This window comes from Mesoplodon bidens (genome assembly GCF_964165515.1).
Source record: "Mesoplodon bidens genome assembly, chromosome: 18".
NCBI classification, from domain to species: Eukaryota; Metazoa; Chordata; class Mammalia; order Artiodactyla; family Ziphiidae; genus Mesoplodon; species Mesoplodon bidens.
In genome coordinates, this window is record NC_138175.1 from 54,074,628 (window position 1) to 54,093,835 (window position 19,208).

The following is a 19,208-nucleotide window of genomic DNA, read 5'->3' on the forward strand; positions in this document are numbered from 1 at the left end:
AGGCACGTGTGTTCTGGAAGCCGAGTTTCTGAGGAGAGTGATCGACTGTGTCCAAAGCCGCTAAAAGGGAAGAAGACTAGGGGGGAGCAGCACGTGTCGTTCCCACCAGGGTGGACATTGCCCTGCAGGGAAACACAGGCTCCAGTCCATCTGGGACAAGTTGATCAGACAAAGAAATGTTTCCAGTCACTGGTTTGGCCGTTGTGGGCCTATGAGGCCCTCTTGACCTCAGCACCCAATTAGAGGAACCAAAGGGACTGTCACAGTGTCATCACGGGTGCATATCATACACAGGGTGAGGCAGGAGAAAGCCCTTGGTTACGGGCGGGCCCGGAGAGTGGAGGTCTAGACATGGAGAACTCACCTCCACATTTCACAGCCGGGGTGTAGACAGCAGCCTTTTAAGTACCCCTGAGAACCGGCCAACGCTAATAGAGCAAGTCTTTCTGGAACATTTTTCTCTGAGCATGAGGTACTGTTAAAGCTGCTGAAGTGTAGAAGAAAGGGTGCAAACCTTAGCACCTCAGTGTTTAGCCTCCAGCTCCAGAACCAATGAGCTGTGTGGCTTTGGGCAGGTCCCCACACCTCTGTGAGCCTCAGTCTCCCCACATGGCAAGTAGTGACTTCCTCGTAGGATGGAGTACCTGGCGGGCTCAGCACAGCCCTCCCCTCAGGAGAGCTGCTATCAGCCATGGTTGTTGTCATTGGCCAAAACGCACTCTTAGAGGGCAAAACTGCTTCTAAAAATGCATGCCAGTTTGTCAGTACCACCAGGGCATCCACGAAGGTTGTAATTGGATGAGTGACCGGCTGGAAACATTTCATTTTTGACCAATTTGCTTTTGGACCATGCATTTAGAGCTGGAAGCAAGACTGGGAATTGAGAATTCTTCCACAGGAACAGATCTGGCAAAAGTGGCAGAACATAACTGAAAAAAAAAAAAAAGAAAGCTAGAACACTGACACATTAATGGTTGGAAACCTGTCTTGGGTGAGAGCATGCCCACCTGCTACCTCTATGAAGAAAATTTATGAGAAAAATGACACCTTCTAAAAAAGGTTTATTTGTTTCAAGGTACACAATACTCACTAATATATATTTTCCCACCATCTTGGGTTTTTAAAAAATTAACCTTAAAAATTTATTGCAATAGACAGAATTCTAGTTTCATAAAGGTGAAAAACCACTGAAGTGTGTAGAATAAAAAGTGAAGCACCCTTTCACACCTCATTCTCCCCTCTCACCCCAAACTGAGCTAACCAGCATCCTCCCCAGAGGCAGATACATCAGTTTGGTGTTGGGTTTACACGCATGCGGTTGTAGACACGTTTATAGCTTCTTAAATGTTTTATGTAAATGAGGTCAGTTTCTATATGTTCTTTATCTTGCTTTTCTTTCACTTGAGTCATGACCATTTGTCCACATCATTCGTTACGTGAGGCTTTATGTCCTGTTATTAAACGGTTGCTTTCCCTAGTCCATTAAGTGGACAAATTCCAATCCCACAGACCATCCCGGCGGCATAAGTTGTCTGTCTGTTGATATGTAACAAACCCCATCACTCAGTGGCTTAGAACAATAAGCGTTTATTGTCCTGCAGTTGCTCTGGGTCAGGAATCCAGGCCCAGCTTAGCTCGGGCCTCTGGCCCAAGGTCTCTCAAGGTTGCTGTCAGGTGGGCAGGGGCTGTGGTCTCATCTGAAGGCTCCACTGGGGGAAGGCCCACTTCCAAGGTCACTCACATCCCTGCTGGCCAGATCTGGTTCCTTGCAGGTGCCTGGACACAGAGCCTCATTTCCTTGCTTGCTCTTATCTGGAGGTCTCCCTTGGTTTCTCGCCATGTGGGCCTCTTCATAGGGTACCCAAGATGGAACCCACAGTCTTTTTGTAACTCAATGGTGGAAGTGATGGCCTATCACTTTTGCCGTATTCTGTTCATTACAGCTATTGCTAGGTCCAGCCCACACTGAGGCTGAGAGGATAATACAAGGATTATAATACCAGGAGGTGGGGGTCACGGGGGCTGTCTTTGGGTAGCTGTGTAGTTTTCCACTATTATCAAAAATGCCGCAGAGAATCAGCATATACATACATCTTTAACCCCTCATTTGTGCAGGGATTCCTGTGTGGTACAGTCCCAGCTGGAAAATTTCAAAATTGAGGAGTATGCCAGTTCTATTTCTATTTATTTGCCTTTTTAAAGATTGAACTTATTTTTTGCATAAAAAAACCTTCTGTGGTTCACACTTCTGGAGGCTCCAAAATCAACCCAATGCATGGTCTCTCCCAGCCCCCTCTGGAGAGCAGTAACCAATTTCTTGTGTATTCTTTCAGAGATCTGAACGAGCAGGTAGAAGCAAACAGAGAAGTATATTCATTTTCTGGCTCTTCTATCCAGTGGCAGCCTGCTTTATATTTTTGTAAACAGCTTTATTGAGGTATGATTGAGCTTGGGTATATGTGTACACTCATGAAAGCATCACTACAATTAAGGTAGTAGGCATCCATCACCTCCAAAAGTTTCCTTGTGTCCCTTTGGTTTTGTGTGTGTTTGTTGGGGGTGGGTAGTAAGGACACTTAACAGATTTATCCTCTTAAATTTAAGTGCACAGTGGAGTGTCAGTAATTATGGGCCCTTTGTTCTACAGAAGATCTCTAGAACTTCGTCTGCTTTATCCTGTAGGTTACGTTTTCCATCTGACAGAGCATCTTGCAGGTTCTACCCGGGCAAAAAGCCCTCTGTCGCTTTTTTTTTGGCCACGCCCCACGGCATGTGGGATCTTAGTTCCCCGATCAGGGATCGAACCCACAGCCACTGCATTGGAAGTGAGGAGTCAACCACTAGACCGCCAGGGAAGTCCCCCTCTGTCCGTTTTCATGGCCACATGGTATTCCCCCATGGAATGCCACAGCTTTCTCAATCAGTCCCCTATTGTTGGCCGTGTAGAATGTTTCTGACCTTTTGCTGTGCCCATTTTATTTTATTTTTTAGTGGGTTGCCCATTTTATTTTATTTTTCAGTGGGGTGCCCATTTTATTTTATTTTTATTTTTCAGTGGGGTGCCCATTTTATTTTTTAGTGGGGTGCCCATTTTATTTAGTTTTAGTGGGGTGCCCATTTTAAATGGCAACAGAACTGCCACATTGCTCCCTCCAAGAAATATCTGGCACATCAGTGACTGTACCAACTCGTATCTTGCCAGTTAACCAGTGTGGATCATACTATATCAGAAGAGGCTGGGCAGGACACGGCCATCTTCAGGCACCTTGCCTCTCAAGAGGAGGAGAAAGGCCTCTGGGCTTAGAGGTGGGCGACGTCCGGGTTTTTCCAATCTGGGAGTGTGTGGAACAGTGCATGTTTTGGGGGTAGGTGGTGGCTGAGAGGCAGATGTGAGAGGCATCCCAGTGACGAGGACGGGAGGGTCCCAGCCCCTAGTTGATAGCCCTGGGTGGGCCTTGGGCAGGAGAGACAGTAAGTTGTGGTGTTCACGCCTAATGCCCCTCATTTTTTCCACCAACTAGGGGCCAAAGGCTTCTGCTGAGATTAAGAACGAACCTGGGGGACTTCCCTGGCAGTCCAGTGGCTAAGACTTTGCCTTCCAATGCAGGGAGTGCAGGTTTGATCCCTGGTCGGGGAGCTAAGATCCCACTTGCCTCACGGCCAAAAAACCAAAACATAAAAGAGAAGCAATATTGTAACAAATTCAATAAAGACTTTTAAAATGGTCCACATCAAAAAATCTTAAAAAAAAAAAAAAAAAAGAGCTTGTGATCTCTCTCTGCCTCTCCTCAGCCTGTGACCTCAGGTTCCTGCCTCACTGGTCCTTGGTTTCCCTATCTGTAGAATGGGATAATAAGATTGTCACCCTCATGGCCCGGTGTGTAAGTCTTCGGTGAGCTCAGACATGAAGTGCTTAGCAGTGTCTAAGACATGTTTATTATTATTGCTTTTCCAAGAGTGATATATTCTTATTTATTTATTTTTAATTTTATTTTTTTGGCCTCACTGCATGGCTTGCGGGATCTCAGTTCCCTGACCAGGGATGGAACCCGCGCCCCCTGCAGTGGAAGTGCAGAGTCTTAACCACTGGACCGCCAGGGAAGTCCCTCCAAGAATGATATGTTTTTAAATTAAGTGACACAGGCTGGCACCAGCTCTAACAGCCAGTCTGACCCACTCTGGTGTGTATGGCTGAGGATCAACCAAACTCTAGGAGGTAATCAAGGAACTGTATATAATACCAAGCAGGAAGCAGGGGCCAGTTGACATTGGAGGTCGAAAATTTGCAGTTCATTTGTTTGGGAAATATTTACTGGATGCCTGGTAGGGGTTAGGGCTGTGGCAGTGAAAAGGTGTGGTCCCTGCCTCCCTGGAGTTGGCAGGAAGAAATCAGGGAGCTCACCTTGCAGACCCTGTTCTCTCATATCTGTAAGTTGAGGCTCTCATAAGCCAACCTTGAAGGGTCCTCGTGGGAATTAAATGAGAACTCCCAGTTTCATGCTTAATGAAAAGTACATGCTATTATGGGTCATCCTTTGATAGGTACCACTGAAGAGAAGGGCACAGTAGGTAGAGGGAACGGTGCAAATGAAGGCCTGGAGGCTACAGACTACAGAGCACACGTGGTGGGTAGACAAATAGGATTAAAGAGCCCTGTGTGTGTATGTGTGTGTGTGTGGTCGGATCAGACTATGTTATGTTAACAAATCCCTAAGTGTCACTGGTTTAACAGAGGGTTTACCTCCCTCCGGCACTGCCCCACCATGATAGCCTGGGTCAGGCTGTTCCCTCTGGCGGCTCTTCTCCAACAGTGACTCGGGGGTCCTGCTGCTTCCATCCAATAACCAAACCCTCCTTAGTCTCCAGCACTGGAAAGGGCAGTAGAGCAAGGGCACGGGGAGCGGACACTGGCTCTTACCGGCCCAGGACCGGAAGTGACGCTCGTGACGGCATGATGCTCACGCATACGCTCCCGCAGGTGAGAACTCAATCTTCCCCTCCTACTGCCGGGAAAGCTGGGACAGGTGGTTTCCTGGTGCGCCCCGGAAGGGGAAACAGGAGAGTGAACACATTACATAACCTCTCTAGAAGTGTGGAGGGTGTTCTAGGGGGTTGTACACTTAGACCCAGAGAGCTGTGTGCTGGGTTCTTGGGACATAGCTGTGAATACGCCAGACGTGGTCTTTGTCCTAAAGAAGCTCCCAGTCTAATGTGGGAGACACAAATAATTACAAATCATGATGAGAAAGCTTAATGAAGAGTGTGTATTAGGCCCCCTTTTTTTTAAGAACATTATTTTGTAATTGCAAAAACAAAAGAGAAACTTCAAGGTAGAGATCACCTCACCCCCACTTTGTAGTGTAAAGTGTTGTTTGTCCATGTTGTCTTCATGTCCTTGTCTGTGCCACATATGTGTCTATTCATGCTCCCAGCTTGCCCTTCAGTAAAAGCAATCAGATTGGTTAAACAGGATTATTTGAAAAGGACGTTTCTATGTCAGGATAGGCTGGGTTATGCTGCAATAACAAACGACCCCCAAACTGCAGCGGCTTGAAATAGAAAAGGCGGATATTCTCACGCTCGCTACATGGAGGATCAGCTTGGAGCCCATGCTGAGAGATCTTAAACATTGCCAAGTGGCATGGGAAAGGCATAGAGTGCTCTGGTCTGGCACCAGTAATTAAATGCTCCAGACTGAATTCACATGTGTCATTTTTGCCCATACCTCGTTAGCCAGAATTAATTACATGGCCCCACTCAAATGTAGTGGGGTCAGGAAGTGCAATCCTTTCAATTGCTGGGCCAGTGGGGAGTTAGAAAAATATGGCAAATAGCCTTAATGAACATCTAAACACTTCAAATGTTTTATTTTAATCAAGAACATTTTAGAAAGACATTCGTCTCTTCCCTCTATGTAGAACCTTTTTGTTGTTTTTTCGCTGCACTGTGTCTTCGTTGCTGTGTGTGGGCTTTCTCTAGTTGCGGCCAGTGGGGGCTACTCTTCGTTGAGGTGTGCGGGCTTCTCATTGCGGTGGCTTCTCTTGTTGCAGAGGACAGGCTCTAGGCGCGTGGGCTTCAGTAGTTGCAGCACGCAGGATCAGTAGTTGCGGCACACGGGCCCTAGAGTGCGCGGGCTTTAGTAGTTGTGGCACATGGGCTTAGTGGCTCCGCGGCATGTGGGATCTTCCCGGACCAGGGATTGAACCCGTGTCCCCTGCATTGGCAGGTGGATTCTTAACCACTGTGCTACCAGGGAAGTACCCAAGACCTTTTCTTTAAGTATAAGTCTCCCAGTTCTCATACAACGTCACATGCTTGTATAAACTGCACCCATAAACCACTAAGTCATTTATCATTTCCACTTATTTTTAAAAAGTGACCTGAGAGGGACTTCCCTGGTGGTGCAGTGATTAAGAATCCACCTGCCAATGCAGGGGACAAGGGTTCAATCCCTGGTCCGGGAAGATCCTATATGCTGCAGAGCAACTAAGCCCGTGCACCACAACTACTGAGCCCGCGTGCCTAGAGCCCGAGCTCTGCAACAAGAGAAGCCACCACAATGAGAAGCCCGTGCACTGCAACGAAGACCCAACGCAGCCAAAAATAAATAAATTTATTTAAAAAAAAAAGTGACTTGAGAACCTAAAGACACTTATCAAGCAAACTGAAGGTTGGACCTTCCTAGTTTTTTATGAGCTTTTCCATTTAATCATTTACAGTTGCTTTGCTTGCATCCAGTTTGGCAGCATTTTTTTTTTAAGTAGCTCACTTTTATTCTTTCCAATGCAGGCAACCTGCTTTGCATACAAACAACTCTCTTGCATTAATATTTCATTTATCTGATAGGGTTAAGTTATTAACTTAAGCATAGCTGGCATAAACAGGTTTGGTAACAGCTACTCAGGAAGTGTACAGCTGAACAGATGGGAGCAGAATTGCTTTGTCATAATAGTAGCCAGCTAGGCTGGGTAGGTTTTACAGATAAATGAACAGTGGCTTGCAAACTGGCAAATTGGGTAAGCTAGATGGTTTCAGAGAGCTGTACTGTAATATTACTAATAGAATTTCAGCCTATGTTTTCATTTCACATTCTGACATTGCCATTTTCCTCATGCTGGAGTGTATCCTGGCACACCTTTCTCCATGCTTAGACAATCCTAGGAATTCATACCAACACATGTGTACTGATGGGACCTTAGGGATGGGAAGGCATCAACTAGGTGGAGGACAGAAAGGGCACAGAAGAGATCAGCCTGGAGAGAGCAGAAGGGGTCCCACCATGCAGGGCCTTAGAGAAAGAGTTTGTATTTAATTCTAAGGGCATTGGGAAGCCATTGGAGTGTTTTGATTAGCGGAATGAGTGTCAAGGTGGCAAGAATTAGGAGGCTGTTACCCAGGCAAGAGATCACAATGGCTTGGGCCGCTAAGAATGGTGAGAACTGAGGATGTAGGGAGATTAAGGAAGAGAAGGAGGCTTCTGTCCCTACAGTTCTTTCTCCTTCCTGCTGCCAGCGGTGGGGTGTCCTGACATTGTTAGGGCTCTGGAGGTAACTGTTGATATCAAACTTGCAGTCTGGGTCCAGTGAGCACCAGTTCCCTATTTGGCCACAGTCCAGGCCAGATTTGGGGCTCAGGTTGGGGCACCATCCGCCCTGGGAAACCCTTGGGCAGGCAGCTTAGTGGGTCAGGCAAACAAGGATGAGAAATATGACCTTGCCTGGGGCTTCTCCTCTAAATTTCATGCGTCTCTCCTCTCATTTGCTGGTTGCCCTCATAGATCTGACCTCTAGAGGGATGGAGTGTCTCAGTCTTTGTCCACACACACCTTCTCGTGATCTCTCATTCATTCTCATCAATTCCAACACTGAAGGCTCCCGAAATTATATCTCCAGACTCCCCTATCCAAATTGTTTAGTCAACATCTTAAATGTACCTCATAGAAACAGAAGTGATATTTCCATCTCCCCCCCCATTCCCACCCTCTCCTCCCATAGTCATTTCCCTTTCACAAAATGACACTTCTGTACAAGCAGAAACCTTGGCATCTCTTCACCCCTCTCTTTCATTCACTCTCTGTACAAGTCCTTTCGGCTCCAGCTTGAAAATAAATTGTGAAAGTGACCGCTTCTACTGCGGCCCCCCTACCTGCGATCCAGCCCACCTGTGCCTCTCACCTGGATTATTGCCATAGTCTCTTCTCTACCCTCCTGCTCCACTATCCCCTACAATCTTATATTCAACACAGCCAGAGGGATCCTTAAAAAAAGATGATAATATATCAAAAGTTATTTTTCAATAGGCAACATTTGTGTATGGTAAGAATTCCAAATAGTCTAAAGGAATAAACCGAGTCTCCTTTCCACTCCTGTGACCCTTTCCCCACTCCATCTGCTGTCTTCTCTCCTCAGAGGTGACTCTGGATCCCACCTTCTTCTGTAGACTTGTAGAGACATTGTGTGCATGACTCTCTTCATTCTGTGAATGATTTGTTTAAAACGCAAATGATACTGTGTCCCTTCCTTGGTAAAAACCTTTTGCTGGTTCCCCAGCAAAGTGAGACTAAAATCCAAGTTCCATCCCAAGGCTGTAGGACCCTGCTTGTGGCACCTGGGCACTCTACACTTCCACAGTTCTCCTCCACTCTCACTCTGCTCCAGCCATACTGGCCCCCCTTGCTTTCCTTCCACTTTCAGGATTTGTGCCCTGGCTGTTCCCTCATCTTAGCACACTTTTCCAGCCTATGTGGAGTTGCAGGCTGCCTAAAGGTCACTTTCCTGACTTCTCACGGTCACCATCCCACCCTTCTGTGCATTTTCTCTATAACACTTATCACAAACGGCAATGATTTATTTTCTCCAGTGGACCTGGTCTGTTTGGTCACCGCGGTATACTCGTTGCCCAGCACAGAACTGGAAATGGTACTAATAATGATCTTAAAAGGAGAAAAACTACCATTTAGGTCGTTACTGTGCCAAATACCGATCCTAATACTTTATTAACTCATATGATCCTCATAACCATTTTAGGGTTAGCTATTACCCACATTTAAGAAACAAGGAAATTGAAGCAGGAAATCTTACACAACTACTAGTAAGTGAATACGCAGTCCTTTAATCATTGAGTGAATGAGCGTATCAATGAATGGCCCCGAGAGGCGAGTGGCAAGGAGATGCAGAGGGAGGCAGGCGGAGCCTAGGGCCCGGGGGCCAATAGACACGCAGCTGTGACTGGCGGCGTCTCCTGGGGCCTCTGGCTCCGCCCAGGCCGCGCGGCGGCCGCTGGGAGTTGTGGTCCCCTGCCCACCTAGCCACGTCACTGCCTTCAAACCCGAAGTCCTCTCCTTAGGCCTTGTACGACCCGTATTCCCGAACCTCTAGGTAGGTTCCCTGGCCCCTAGGCCTATTATTCCTCCTTTTCCTTACATGTCTTGATGTAGTCTCCCGGCTCCGCAGGTCTGGGTCTCAGGGCACGGTCTCCCCTGCAACCCCCCAGCCCACTTGGTATCACCCTCTACGTTCATCTCCTCCGGTCACCCTTCGGTCTGGTGTTTCCAGCCGCGCCCCCCTGAAGTGGTTTCTCTCACGTCTTCTCAGTTCCTCCCCTCCGTGCTCGAGCGGCCCCTAGTATCTTCCAATTGCCGTATTCCCCGCCCCACACACCCTTTTCCCGTGGCTCCCCCAGCCCTATTTTGGTACACCCCGGCCACGCCCCCTTGTGGACGCTGTTGGTACGCGCCGCACTCCCCTGCTCGCCGCAGTGGTTTGGCCACGGCGACCCTCTCCGGCGGTGCGTCCCCCGCGCTTGGTACAGCCCAGCCTGTCTCCCCCGAAGCCGCGCGCCCGCGCCTCTCAGTCGGTGGAACCCCCAGCTCGCTCGGCCCGCGCCAGCCATGGTCCGTCCGCGCCGTGCCCCGCACCGCTCCGGCGCTGGGGGCCCCCTCGGGGGTCGCGGCCGCCCCCTGCGGCACCTCACGGTGCGCGCCGCCCGCTCGCGCTCCTGGCCGGCCAGCCCCCGGGGCCCGCAGCCGCCGCGGATCCGGGCTCGCTCGGCCCCTCCCATGGTGAGCCCCCCGCCCTTTTTCCAGAGCTTTCCACGGCCCCGCCCCCGCCGGCCCCTTTCCCGGACTGGCGTCTTTGTCCGCGGCCTCCCCCCTCGGTTTCTCCGGTGACCCGAAGGGTGGTCCCGCCTGGGGCCGGCTTCCCCGTGAACCCCCCTGGGTGGTACGCGCCGGGCTCTCCCCTTTGTTTCGCATTCGGGATGGGGTGGCGGGGGTGGGGTACGGGGGCGGGAAGGGCTCAAATTACTGCTGACTCCGCGACCCGATTTAAACGCGGGGTGGGGGGCGGGCGGGCGGCCGGCGTGTGTTGTTGTTTTTCCAATTGGAAAGTTGCTCGCTTTCCGGGCAGGAAATCTGGAAATGGGGGAGGGGGCTGGGGGGACGGCGGCGAGAGGGGCCCGCGTCTCGCACTGGCGCGCCCAGGTGTTGCCCCCGGGGGCGTTCTCCCCGGGCCTGCACGCGTCTGTACGGCGCCCGTGGCGTGTGCGCCCAGGGTTTATTTGCACGCTCGCCCAGATGTTGGATGCCCCTACTGATGGCAGTAGGCCAAGTAAGTCCAGATCTTAAACATAAACATCCAGCTTTGCAGGTACGCGAAGTTACACATGCTTCCGAGACCTAAAAGATGCACATACTTGTCAAAAATCTTAAGGTTTTTCTGGAGCTGTAAATCTACATATCCCGACGTTTCACGCACAGCCAAGCCGTGACACGCTTGCCCAGATGCGCGTTTTACCCTAACCTGGCGCTCAAGCTTCCTTCTTAAATATCCTGCCCCAACACTGTGCGTGGCGGGGAGCTGTGGCAGCTCCACACTAGCCTTAAACAGGTTTTCTCGGATCTTATATTCAGGTACCCGGACTCGGAACACCTCCCTAAACTTAAACATCATCCACTCCATTGCCTTCTCCGTTCCTTAGCGTTCATGTCTGCTTGTTCAGAAGCGCCTCCTGGGTCCTTAAACGTACATCTTAAAGCTTTCATTCTTCTTCCAGGTACTAAATAGGCTTCCTATGCAGTGAGCAACAGAACAGGTGTGGGAGGCATTTTACACCTGCCCAGATGTGAGATTTCCTTTAGGATTGCACGTAGGTCTAGCCCTTAAACATGGTCCTCCACCTTGACACGCATCTTGCTTTTGGGGAGACTTGAGCTTAAGCATCGCTGGTTTTTACACCCAGGTTAAAACGTGGTCAACCTGGTTTCCAGACACAAGCAGAGTTTGAACAGGTGTCCCTGGTGCTCACATTAACTGGGCCCTAAAGTGAGTTCACCTGGATCCCAAAGTCTCTTCCAGGTGTGTGATTTAACTGCGTTTTCTCAAACGTTATGGGCTCTGGCTGTGGTACCTACACACCCAGGGCTACAACAGTTTCTCCGTCTCAGACGCTCTAACCATGTTCTTACACCAGGATGCTCTCTGCTTTTCTCCCTGATCTCTTACGGTTGCCTGAATCCCAGAACCTCCTGCCCAGGTGGAGAGTGTGCTTGCTCAGGTTTTTTTTTTTTTTTTGCTTTTTAAGCCCCTACAAAATACAGTTTTTCCTGCCTGTTGTTATTTTGGGGCAGAAGGCACCTGTGTGCTTTATAGGAAATTTGGAAAATGCTGATTAGTAATGAAATGAAAAGTAACAACCATTTTTTTTCTGCTGCCTGGAGGCACCTACTAGGGAGGTTTTCACGGGTTTCCTGCTGTCAGGCTGTTTCAAAGCCTTCCCTTGTTTGCTTTGAGATGTTTTGGGTTTTAAAAAAAGATAACTGGAGAGTGCCTCGTGAGTAAATTGTGTAGCTTTCCTTGGCTTTATTGCTGGAACTTCTGGTGTTTGGCAGATGCTCTCAAGACGTTGTGTTTGAGAGACCCTTCCAGGTGTTGTCAGACTCCCTGTTGTAAATGTGTCCCCACCCCCCTGGAGAGTTCTGTGTGTGCTTCTGGTTCCTTCCCGCCTCCCCATGGTCAGCCTGATGTGGCTGCAGCCTGGGCTGCGCTAGGGGAGGCGGGCAACTGGCTGGGGAGGTTGGGGGGAGCCAGAGAGGAGAGTCTGGATTTTCTCTCTCCTTTTTTTCTTTTCTTTTAAAATTAAATAAATAAATTATTTATTTTTACGGCTGCATCGGGTCTTAGTCGCAGCACGCTGGATCTTTTGTTGCGGTGCGTGGGCTTCTCTAGTTGTGGTGCACGGGCTCCAGAGCGCATGGGCTCTGTAGTTTGAGGCACGCGTGCGCAGCAGTTGTGGCACGCGGGTTTAGTTGCCCCGCAGCATGTGGGATCTTAGTTCGCCAACCAGGGATCGAACCCACATCCCCTGCATTGGAAGGCGGATTCTTTACCACGGGACCACCAGGAGAGTCCCTGGATTTTCTCTTGAGGGCCTGGGGGAGCTTTGGAAGGGTTTTGAGCTTGGATGGGATGGGGCAAACCAGTGTGCCAGACAAACAGGCAAACCCAGGCTGGCTTGTGCGTCGTGGGGGAGCTTCAGGGAGGCTCTGGACCCCCAGAGAGCTGCTTCTGAGTTGTCTCACCAGAGGAATAAAAAATTGATCAGCCCGGGAGGATGAGCGGGGAGCATCTCCTGAGGAAGGGGGGGGGGGTGGCCCGCTAGGATGAGAGCACGGCTGGAGCAAAGGCTGGAAGGGGAAGCAACTGGTGGCTTTCAGGGACCCTGCATGGGCCAGTGTTGAGGTGACAAGTAGCCTTGGGGCGGGGAAGGGTCCTGGGGTGGCAGCAGGAGAAGGACACGGGGGGTCAGCCACTCGGGGTCTCGACCCTGGGAGAAAGGGGTTGGAGATGGCCCTGGGGGTTTCGCAGCTGGGGATCAGGGTCTCAACGTTGGGATGTCCCTTCTGGGGTATGTGGGGGACAGCTCCCCTAGCGGGCCCCTCAGCCTCAGTTTCCCTACCCCCTCTGCCACAGCAAGGTGCTCGGGTCTTCGGGGCCCTGGGTCCCATCGGGCCCTCCTCGCCCGGGCTCGCCCTCGGGGGCCTGGCCGTGGGTGAGCACCGGCTCAGCAACAAGCTGCTGGCCTGGAGCGGCGTCCTCGAGTGGCAGGAGGTGAGCGTCCGCGTCAGGTCCCCTTGTGAGTCGGGGGTGGGGCTGGGGGCTGGCCCCGGGGTCCCTTCTGCCCCTGCAGGTGGGGGGCAGGCCTGGGCACCCGGGCTGTGTCCGGTGACCCTCCGCTCCCACCACAGAAGCGCAGGCCTTACTCGGACTCCACGGCGAAGCTGAAGCGGGCCCTCCCCTGCCAGGCCTACGTGAACCAGGGCGAGAACCTGTGAGTGGTGGGCGGGGGGCGGGCGGGCGGGCGGCAGGGCCGCTCCCCTGACCCTCTTCTTCCCGCAGGGAGACCGACCAGTGGCCGCAGAAGCTGATCATGCAGCTGATCCCGCAGCAGCTGCTGGTGAGGCCCCACCCTCTGCTGCCCACCCTGGCCCCAGAGCACCCGCCTGGCCCTGACCCAGCTGTCCCCTTGTCGCCCCCAGACCACCCTGGGCCCCCTGTTCCGCAACTCCCAGCTGGCGCAGTTCCACTTCACCAACAGAGACTGCGACTCTCTCAAGGGGCTCTGCCGCGTCATGGGCAACGGCTTCGTGAGTGGGGCGGGGGCGCTGGGGGCGGGCGGGCAGGGACAGGGCAAGAAGGGCCCCTTGGCAGCACCGTGGTGGCCTCTCCTGGGGGCATCCCTGTCCCCAGAGAGCAGAGGAACCCAGCCCGCCTCCAGCCCAGCCAAGCTGGGGCCGCCCCCGGGCACGGGAGCGAAGGGAGGGGCCTGGGCCAGCCCTCCTGGGACCCGGGAGCTTGTTGGGGCCATAGCACATGGCAGGGACTTGGCATTTCGGGGTGGCCAGGGGGAAAGAGGGAGCCAGCAGTGGAGATGGTCTGCTGGGACTCAGTTTCCTCATCTGCGGTCCTGGGGTCCTGGGAGGAGTGAGTACAGCACTCGAGGCGGTGATTGGAGGGCGTTGGGAGTGCTCAGTAAGTTGGGGATTCAGACCCAGGACGCGGTGGGCATGGTCCCTGCCAGCCTCTCCGGTCTGGGCCACAGCACCCACGTGTCTGGGCCCAGGCTTCAGCCGCTGCCCCCACCCCCCAGGGCTCCGGCTGTGGGACGGCAGGTGCTGGGAAAGGGTTGGGTTGAGGTGGGAGTAGGTCGTCTGCCGGGAGGACTCAGCTCGGGGGTCCGCTCCCTTTCCTGGTCCCCTTTGGGACAGACCACCCTGCAGCTCCTGACTGCTGCCGCTGGGGGGCGCTGTGCGCCGCCGTTCGATGTCTGGGCGGACCCCCTTTTCTTCTGGGCTGTGACTGGTGTGGGGTCTCTTGCCTGCCTGGTCACCCCTTCGTTCAGTACCGTTTGCTTAGAGCCTGGGGCCCACAGGCTGCAGGGAAGGTGGCCGTCAGCACGCGCCCTCCACGGCCTGTCCGGTTACGCTCCGGGTCCGACTAGTAGCTCTGGGAGGGCCGACCGCACATGGGTCCAGGAAGGCCAGGGGTGGGGTCCCTGAGCCAGCGGACCCCGGGGCTGAGAACGCGCGTGCCCTTCTACGGCACCCCGGGTGGGGACGTCTGTGAGGCTCAGGTTCTCCCTCAGTCCCACCAAGGAGCCAGTGGCAGCTTGTGTAATGAGCGTTTATGTCGCACTTACTCTGTGCGCCGTTGTTGCGCCGTTTTACATGTGGGGAAACTGAGGTCCAGAGGTGACCTGCCTTAGGTCGCACAGCTAGGAGGGAGCGGAGCCAGGTGTACTCCCAGGCAGTCTGGGCCTGCGTTTGTGCTCTTAACCCCCGGGCCTGGTGGCCTCCGTCAGCAGGGTCCAGCAGCAAACTCCACAGGACAGGGCTGATCTTGGGGCACGTGGGCGGCAGGTGGAGCCCTCTCAGGACCTCACCCGGCACATGGGGCCCCAGCCCTGACCCCAGAGTCACGGTGGGGGGGACACCGAGGTGCTGGCTACACGCCAGTCATTTAGGGTCCTGGTGTTAACCTTGCGGGTTTCTGCCCCGTGGTGATCATCTTGGTCGCTCCCTCCCCACCCCCGCCACAGGCAGGCTGCATGCTCTTCCCCCACATCTCCCCCTGCGAGGTGCGCGTGCTCATGCTCCTGTACTCGTCCAAGAAGAAGATCTTCATGGGCCTCATCCCCTACGACCAGAGCGGCTTCGTCAATGCCATCCGGCAGGTCATCACCACCCGCAAACAGGTGTGCCCTTGGGCCCGGCCTCCCCACGTGTCTGAGGCTTTGAAGGGCCAGGGGGTTGAGGGGTCTGACAGGGTGGCTCCCGACAGGAGGGGTGCCCGTGGGGAGCAGGGAGGCGGATGGGCAGGCGGGCGCACTCGTGGCAGGAGGGTGACCTCAAATCCTGGCTCACAGCTTACCGGCTGTTCAGTGACCCCTTCACCCAAAAGTGTCCCAGTTTGTGTGGCAAGTTATACAGCTGCCCAGTTCTTAGAGGCAGACGCTGTGAGCCATGTCCCCCAGGCTGAGGGTGGGGGCTTGGCCCAGGGCATGGGGGGGCACTGTGAGAGGCAGGGCCCGCTCTGGGGAATCCTCTGGGCCTGTGGGCAGACTGGAGGCCGGAAGCCAGGCCGGAGGCCGGAAGCCAGGCCGGAGGCCGGGCCGGGCTGGGCCCTGGGGGCAGCAGGTAGATAAGCTTGGGACTGACGGACTGGGGGCGTGGAGGGGTCTGGGCAGCGTTCTCTGGGGGACTCCTGGGGCACCAGCCCACCTGTCTCCTCCCCCAGGCAGTGGGACCTGGTGGCGTCGCGGGCCCTGTTCAGATGGTCAACAACAAGTTCCTGGCGTGGAGTGGAGTCATGGAGTGGCAGGAGGTGAGCCCTGGGCGGGCCTGGGTGACCTCAGGACCAGGGCATCCTCCCACTCCTGATGGCTCCCCTTTTCTTCCCCCCCAAAGCCCAGGCCTGAGCCTAACAGTCGGTCTAAGAGGTGGCTGCCATCGCATATCTACGTGAACCAAGGGGAGATCCTGTGAGTGTCGGGCAGGGGGCGGGGGCGGCATCTTGGTGAGGCCTGGCCTCCTGACCCTCGTCCCCGCATCCCTGCAGGAGGACCGAGCAGTGGCCGCGGAAGCTGTACATGCAGCTCATCCCACAGCAGCTGCTGGTGAGTGGGGAAGGGGGCACTCTGCTTGCCTCGACCTTGGGGCCCTGGGGGAGGCTGGCTGTCCAGCAAGTGGAGGTGGGCGGGGCGGTGGGGCAGGGCCTGCCGGCTTGTGGGCGTGAGGGGGCGGGGCCCTGGCTCCTGGCCCAGCCACCTCGCGGCCTGCCCGCAGACCACCCTGGTTCCACTCTTCCGGAACTCCCGCCTGGTGCAGTTCCACTTCACCAAGGACCTGGAGACGCTGAAGAGCCTGTGCCGGATTATGGACAACGGCTTTGTGAGTGGGCTGGCGGGGCCCAGGGCCGGGCTGATGGTGGGACAGACAGAGCCAGAGCTGCTCAGTGTTTAAAAACTGAAATGAGATTAAGAGCGGACGATTCCCCAAAACTGGCCGGGCGTGATGGTAGCCATGGGGAAGGCGTGTTTGCTCTGTGCCTGGACACTGGCTCCCCTGGGGCTCTGGGCGGTCCTGACCCCATTTTACAGATGGGGAAACTGAGGCTCAGAGGCTGTGCCGGCAAGTGCTGGGCGGGAACTTGGACCAAGTCTGGTTCGGGCCCCCGGGGCTGTCCCCCGCTGCTCTGTCTGGGTTTACTCAGCTGAGGAGGCTGACATCACCCTGCGCGCCGACTCTGTGCTCCCAGGTTCTTACCTGCCGCATTCCTCTTGCTCCCTTCCCCGGGGACAGGGTGGAAAACCTGAGGCTCCCAAAGGCCCTCACCAGGCAGGGCATTTGTCTGCCTCCAGCCCGAGGGAACTCTGAAAGCCCCCGGTGCTCATCTGCTGGTGGGCCTCGGCCAGTTCTCCCCTCTCTGCGGGCCTCGGTCTCTCCCTCTGTGAAGTGAGGAGGTCGGGCCTCGTGCTTCTGAAGCCGCAGCTGTCTGTGCCCGCTTTGTGGGTGTTTGCTGTACCGGGTCGTAGCTGTCCTCGAATTAGCTTAATGCTTCTCTTTAAAAAGTCAGCCGAAGTCATCATAGCTGTGCCATTGTGCATTTGAGGGGCTGGTTGTGTCTTTTTTTGCGTTAAGGAAGAGTTTAAAAGCAGGATTCCCTCAGGGGCACTAAGGCCTCGAGGGCCGCAGCCAGCACCCCTCGGCGCACTTGGGCTCCCCTCATGCTGTCGACTTGGGGGTGCTGTGAGGGACTTCCTCCTCGATGCCTGTCACCCCTGTCCCCACTGTCCCCTGCAGTGGCACACAGGCCCGAGGGCAGGCATGACCCCTTCTGGCTCTGGGGGCCTGCGAGTCCTTCAGCTCTCAGCCTGGGTTTGCTCACCTGTAAGACGGGGACGGTGACCCCTGGGCCCTGGAGAGGGAGGATCCTGTGAAAGGCGTCAGGGAGCGCTTGGTGCCTGTCGGCGCTGTGGTCGCTGTGACGCTGAGCCATGTCCCAAGCTGCGGTGACGGCGGCATTGCCGTGGGTCAGCGCCGCCCAGCCTCCCCGCCCTCGGCTGCCCCGGGGGTCTCAGAGTGGACGGAGCCCTAGTGCCCGGCCTCCTGGGTTCCCCGCCGTGGCCCTCGTGCGTGGTCGTGGTCGTGGCCGTGGCTGGTCCTGTGGGCGTCCCGGGTACTGGCTGGCCGGTGTGGGGGCCACAGTCTCGCTGGAGCTCGTCGAGCAGCCTCCTGGGCTCGTCTGTAGAGCCCGCTGGTCCTTGCGCCGGCGTCTCTGGTGTCCTGTGGGAGTGGTGACAGGGCTGAGGACGGCGGCTGGGAAGGCCCGGCATGCTCCGCGGTGCCCGTCTGCTAGGGTGCTGACCCGTGCGGTTTGCGCCCGTGTCTCCATGGGGAGAAGCATCTGCGCCGAGGGCCCGCCCGTGACACCGCGCTCTGCGCCGCCAGGCCGGCTGCGTGCACTTTTCCTACAAGGCCTCATGCGAGATCCGCGTGCTCATGCTCCTGTACTCCTCTGAGAAGAAGATCTTCATCGGCCTCATCCCCCACGACCAGAGCAACTTCGTCAACGGCATCCGGCGCGTCATCGCCAACCAGCAGCAGGTCCTGCAGCGGAACCTGGAGCAGGAGCAGCAGCAGCGCGGGGTGAGCGCTGCGGCCAGGGTCTCCCCGGTCCCCACCCCACCCCACCCCACCCAACCCCTGGCTGACTCCTCCCTGGCTTCCTCCCGCACAGATGGGGGGGTAGGGGCCACTCCGCCGGGCTGGGCCTCTCCAGGAGCCACAGACGAGGCCCCCGCCAAGACTGGTGAGTGGCAGCTGGGCCAAGGACAGGATGGACCCTGGGAATTGCCTAGGGTTCGGGAAGTAGTGTGACCCTGGCCTTGAGAAGACCAGAGCAGAGAGAGAGGCACACGCATCCCCTGTGGTCCCAGGCCTCCTGGGAAACTCCAGCCCTGCTCCCCACCAGGCGGCGACAGGAGCAGGGGTTTCCCGTCAGGGGCAGGGAGGGCAGGGAGAGGCTCTCCTCGTGCCGGGGCCCTGGAGCCTCACCTGTCCAGTCCCTCCCACTGTGCCCCCTGCCCCCAGGTCAGATGCTTCTGAGCAGAGGCCCGTGGGGACTGCAACTGCCCAGTGAGATGGAGGACAGCGTCCTGAGATATCTCCAAGGACAGTCCCCACTCTTGTACGTTTCCCCAATAAAACCTTTTAAAAGCCCTTTGGCCACTGCGCTCTGTCCAGACACCCTGGCTCAGGAGAGGCCAGGCCCCTCCCAACAGCAGCTGTCCTCAGACCCGAGTGCCATCCCCAGGGGCTGATGACTGGGCCCACTCCCGAGTGTGGACACGGCTGAGGCCTGGGAGTGTGCATTTCTACCATTCACAGGAGAGGGGTCACCTCTGAGATCACTGTCACCTGAGCCAGGAGGGGACGCTGCAGTTCACGGAGCTGCCAGGTCTGCAAGGTGCTTGCCGGGCCGTGTCTTCCAGGGTCTTTCCACAGCTGGCTGGGTGCTCCTGGGCTCCAGCCCCCGATTCCCGGCGTTGCCAGGCTGCCCCCTCCTTGCCCTGTGGGTTCCACAAGCCTCACTTAGCTGGAAGCAAACACAAGGCAATGCCAGGCTGGTTCCAGTCCTCTGGCACTGATGGCG

General features: G+C 55.2%; 1 protein-coding gene across 1 annotated transcript; it reads left to right on the forward strand.

Moving 5' to 3' along the window:
* Positions 1 to 9,770: 9,770 nt before the first annotated feature.
* On the forward strand, positions 9,771 to 18,775 carry PTOV1 (PTOV1 extended AT-hook containing adaptor protein). Its single transcript, XM_081215302.1, has 13 exons — positions 9,771 to 10,060; positions 12,969 to 13,106; positions 13,244 to 13,326; positions 13,395 to 13,452; positions 13,535 to 13,642; positions 15,094 to 15,249; positions 15,792 to 15,878; positions 15,962 to 16,035; positions 16,113 to 16,170; positions 16,340 to 16,444; positions 18,005 to 18,202; positions 18,294 to 18,365; positions 18,647 to 18,775. The coding sequence occupies exons 1-12, from the start codon at positions 9,890 to 9,892 to the stop codon at positions 18,303 to 18,305; spliced, it is 1,248 nt and encodes a 415-aa protein (XP_081071428.1). The 5' UTR covers positions 9,771 to 9,889; the 3' UTR covers positions 18,306 to 18,365; positions 18,647 to 18,775.
* Positions 18,776 to 19,208: the final 433 nt, after the last annotated feature.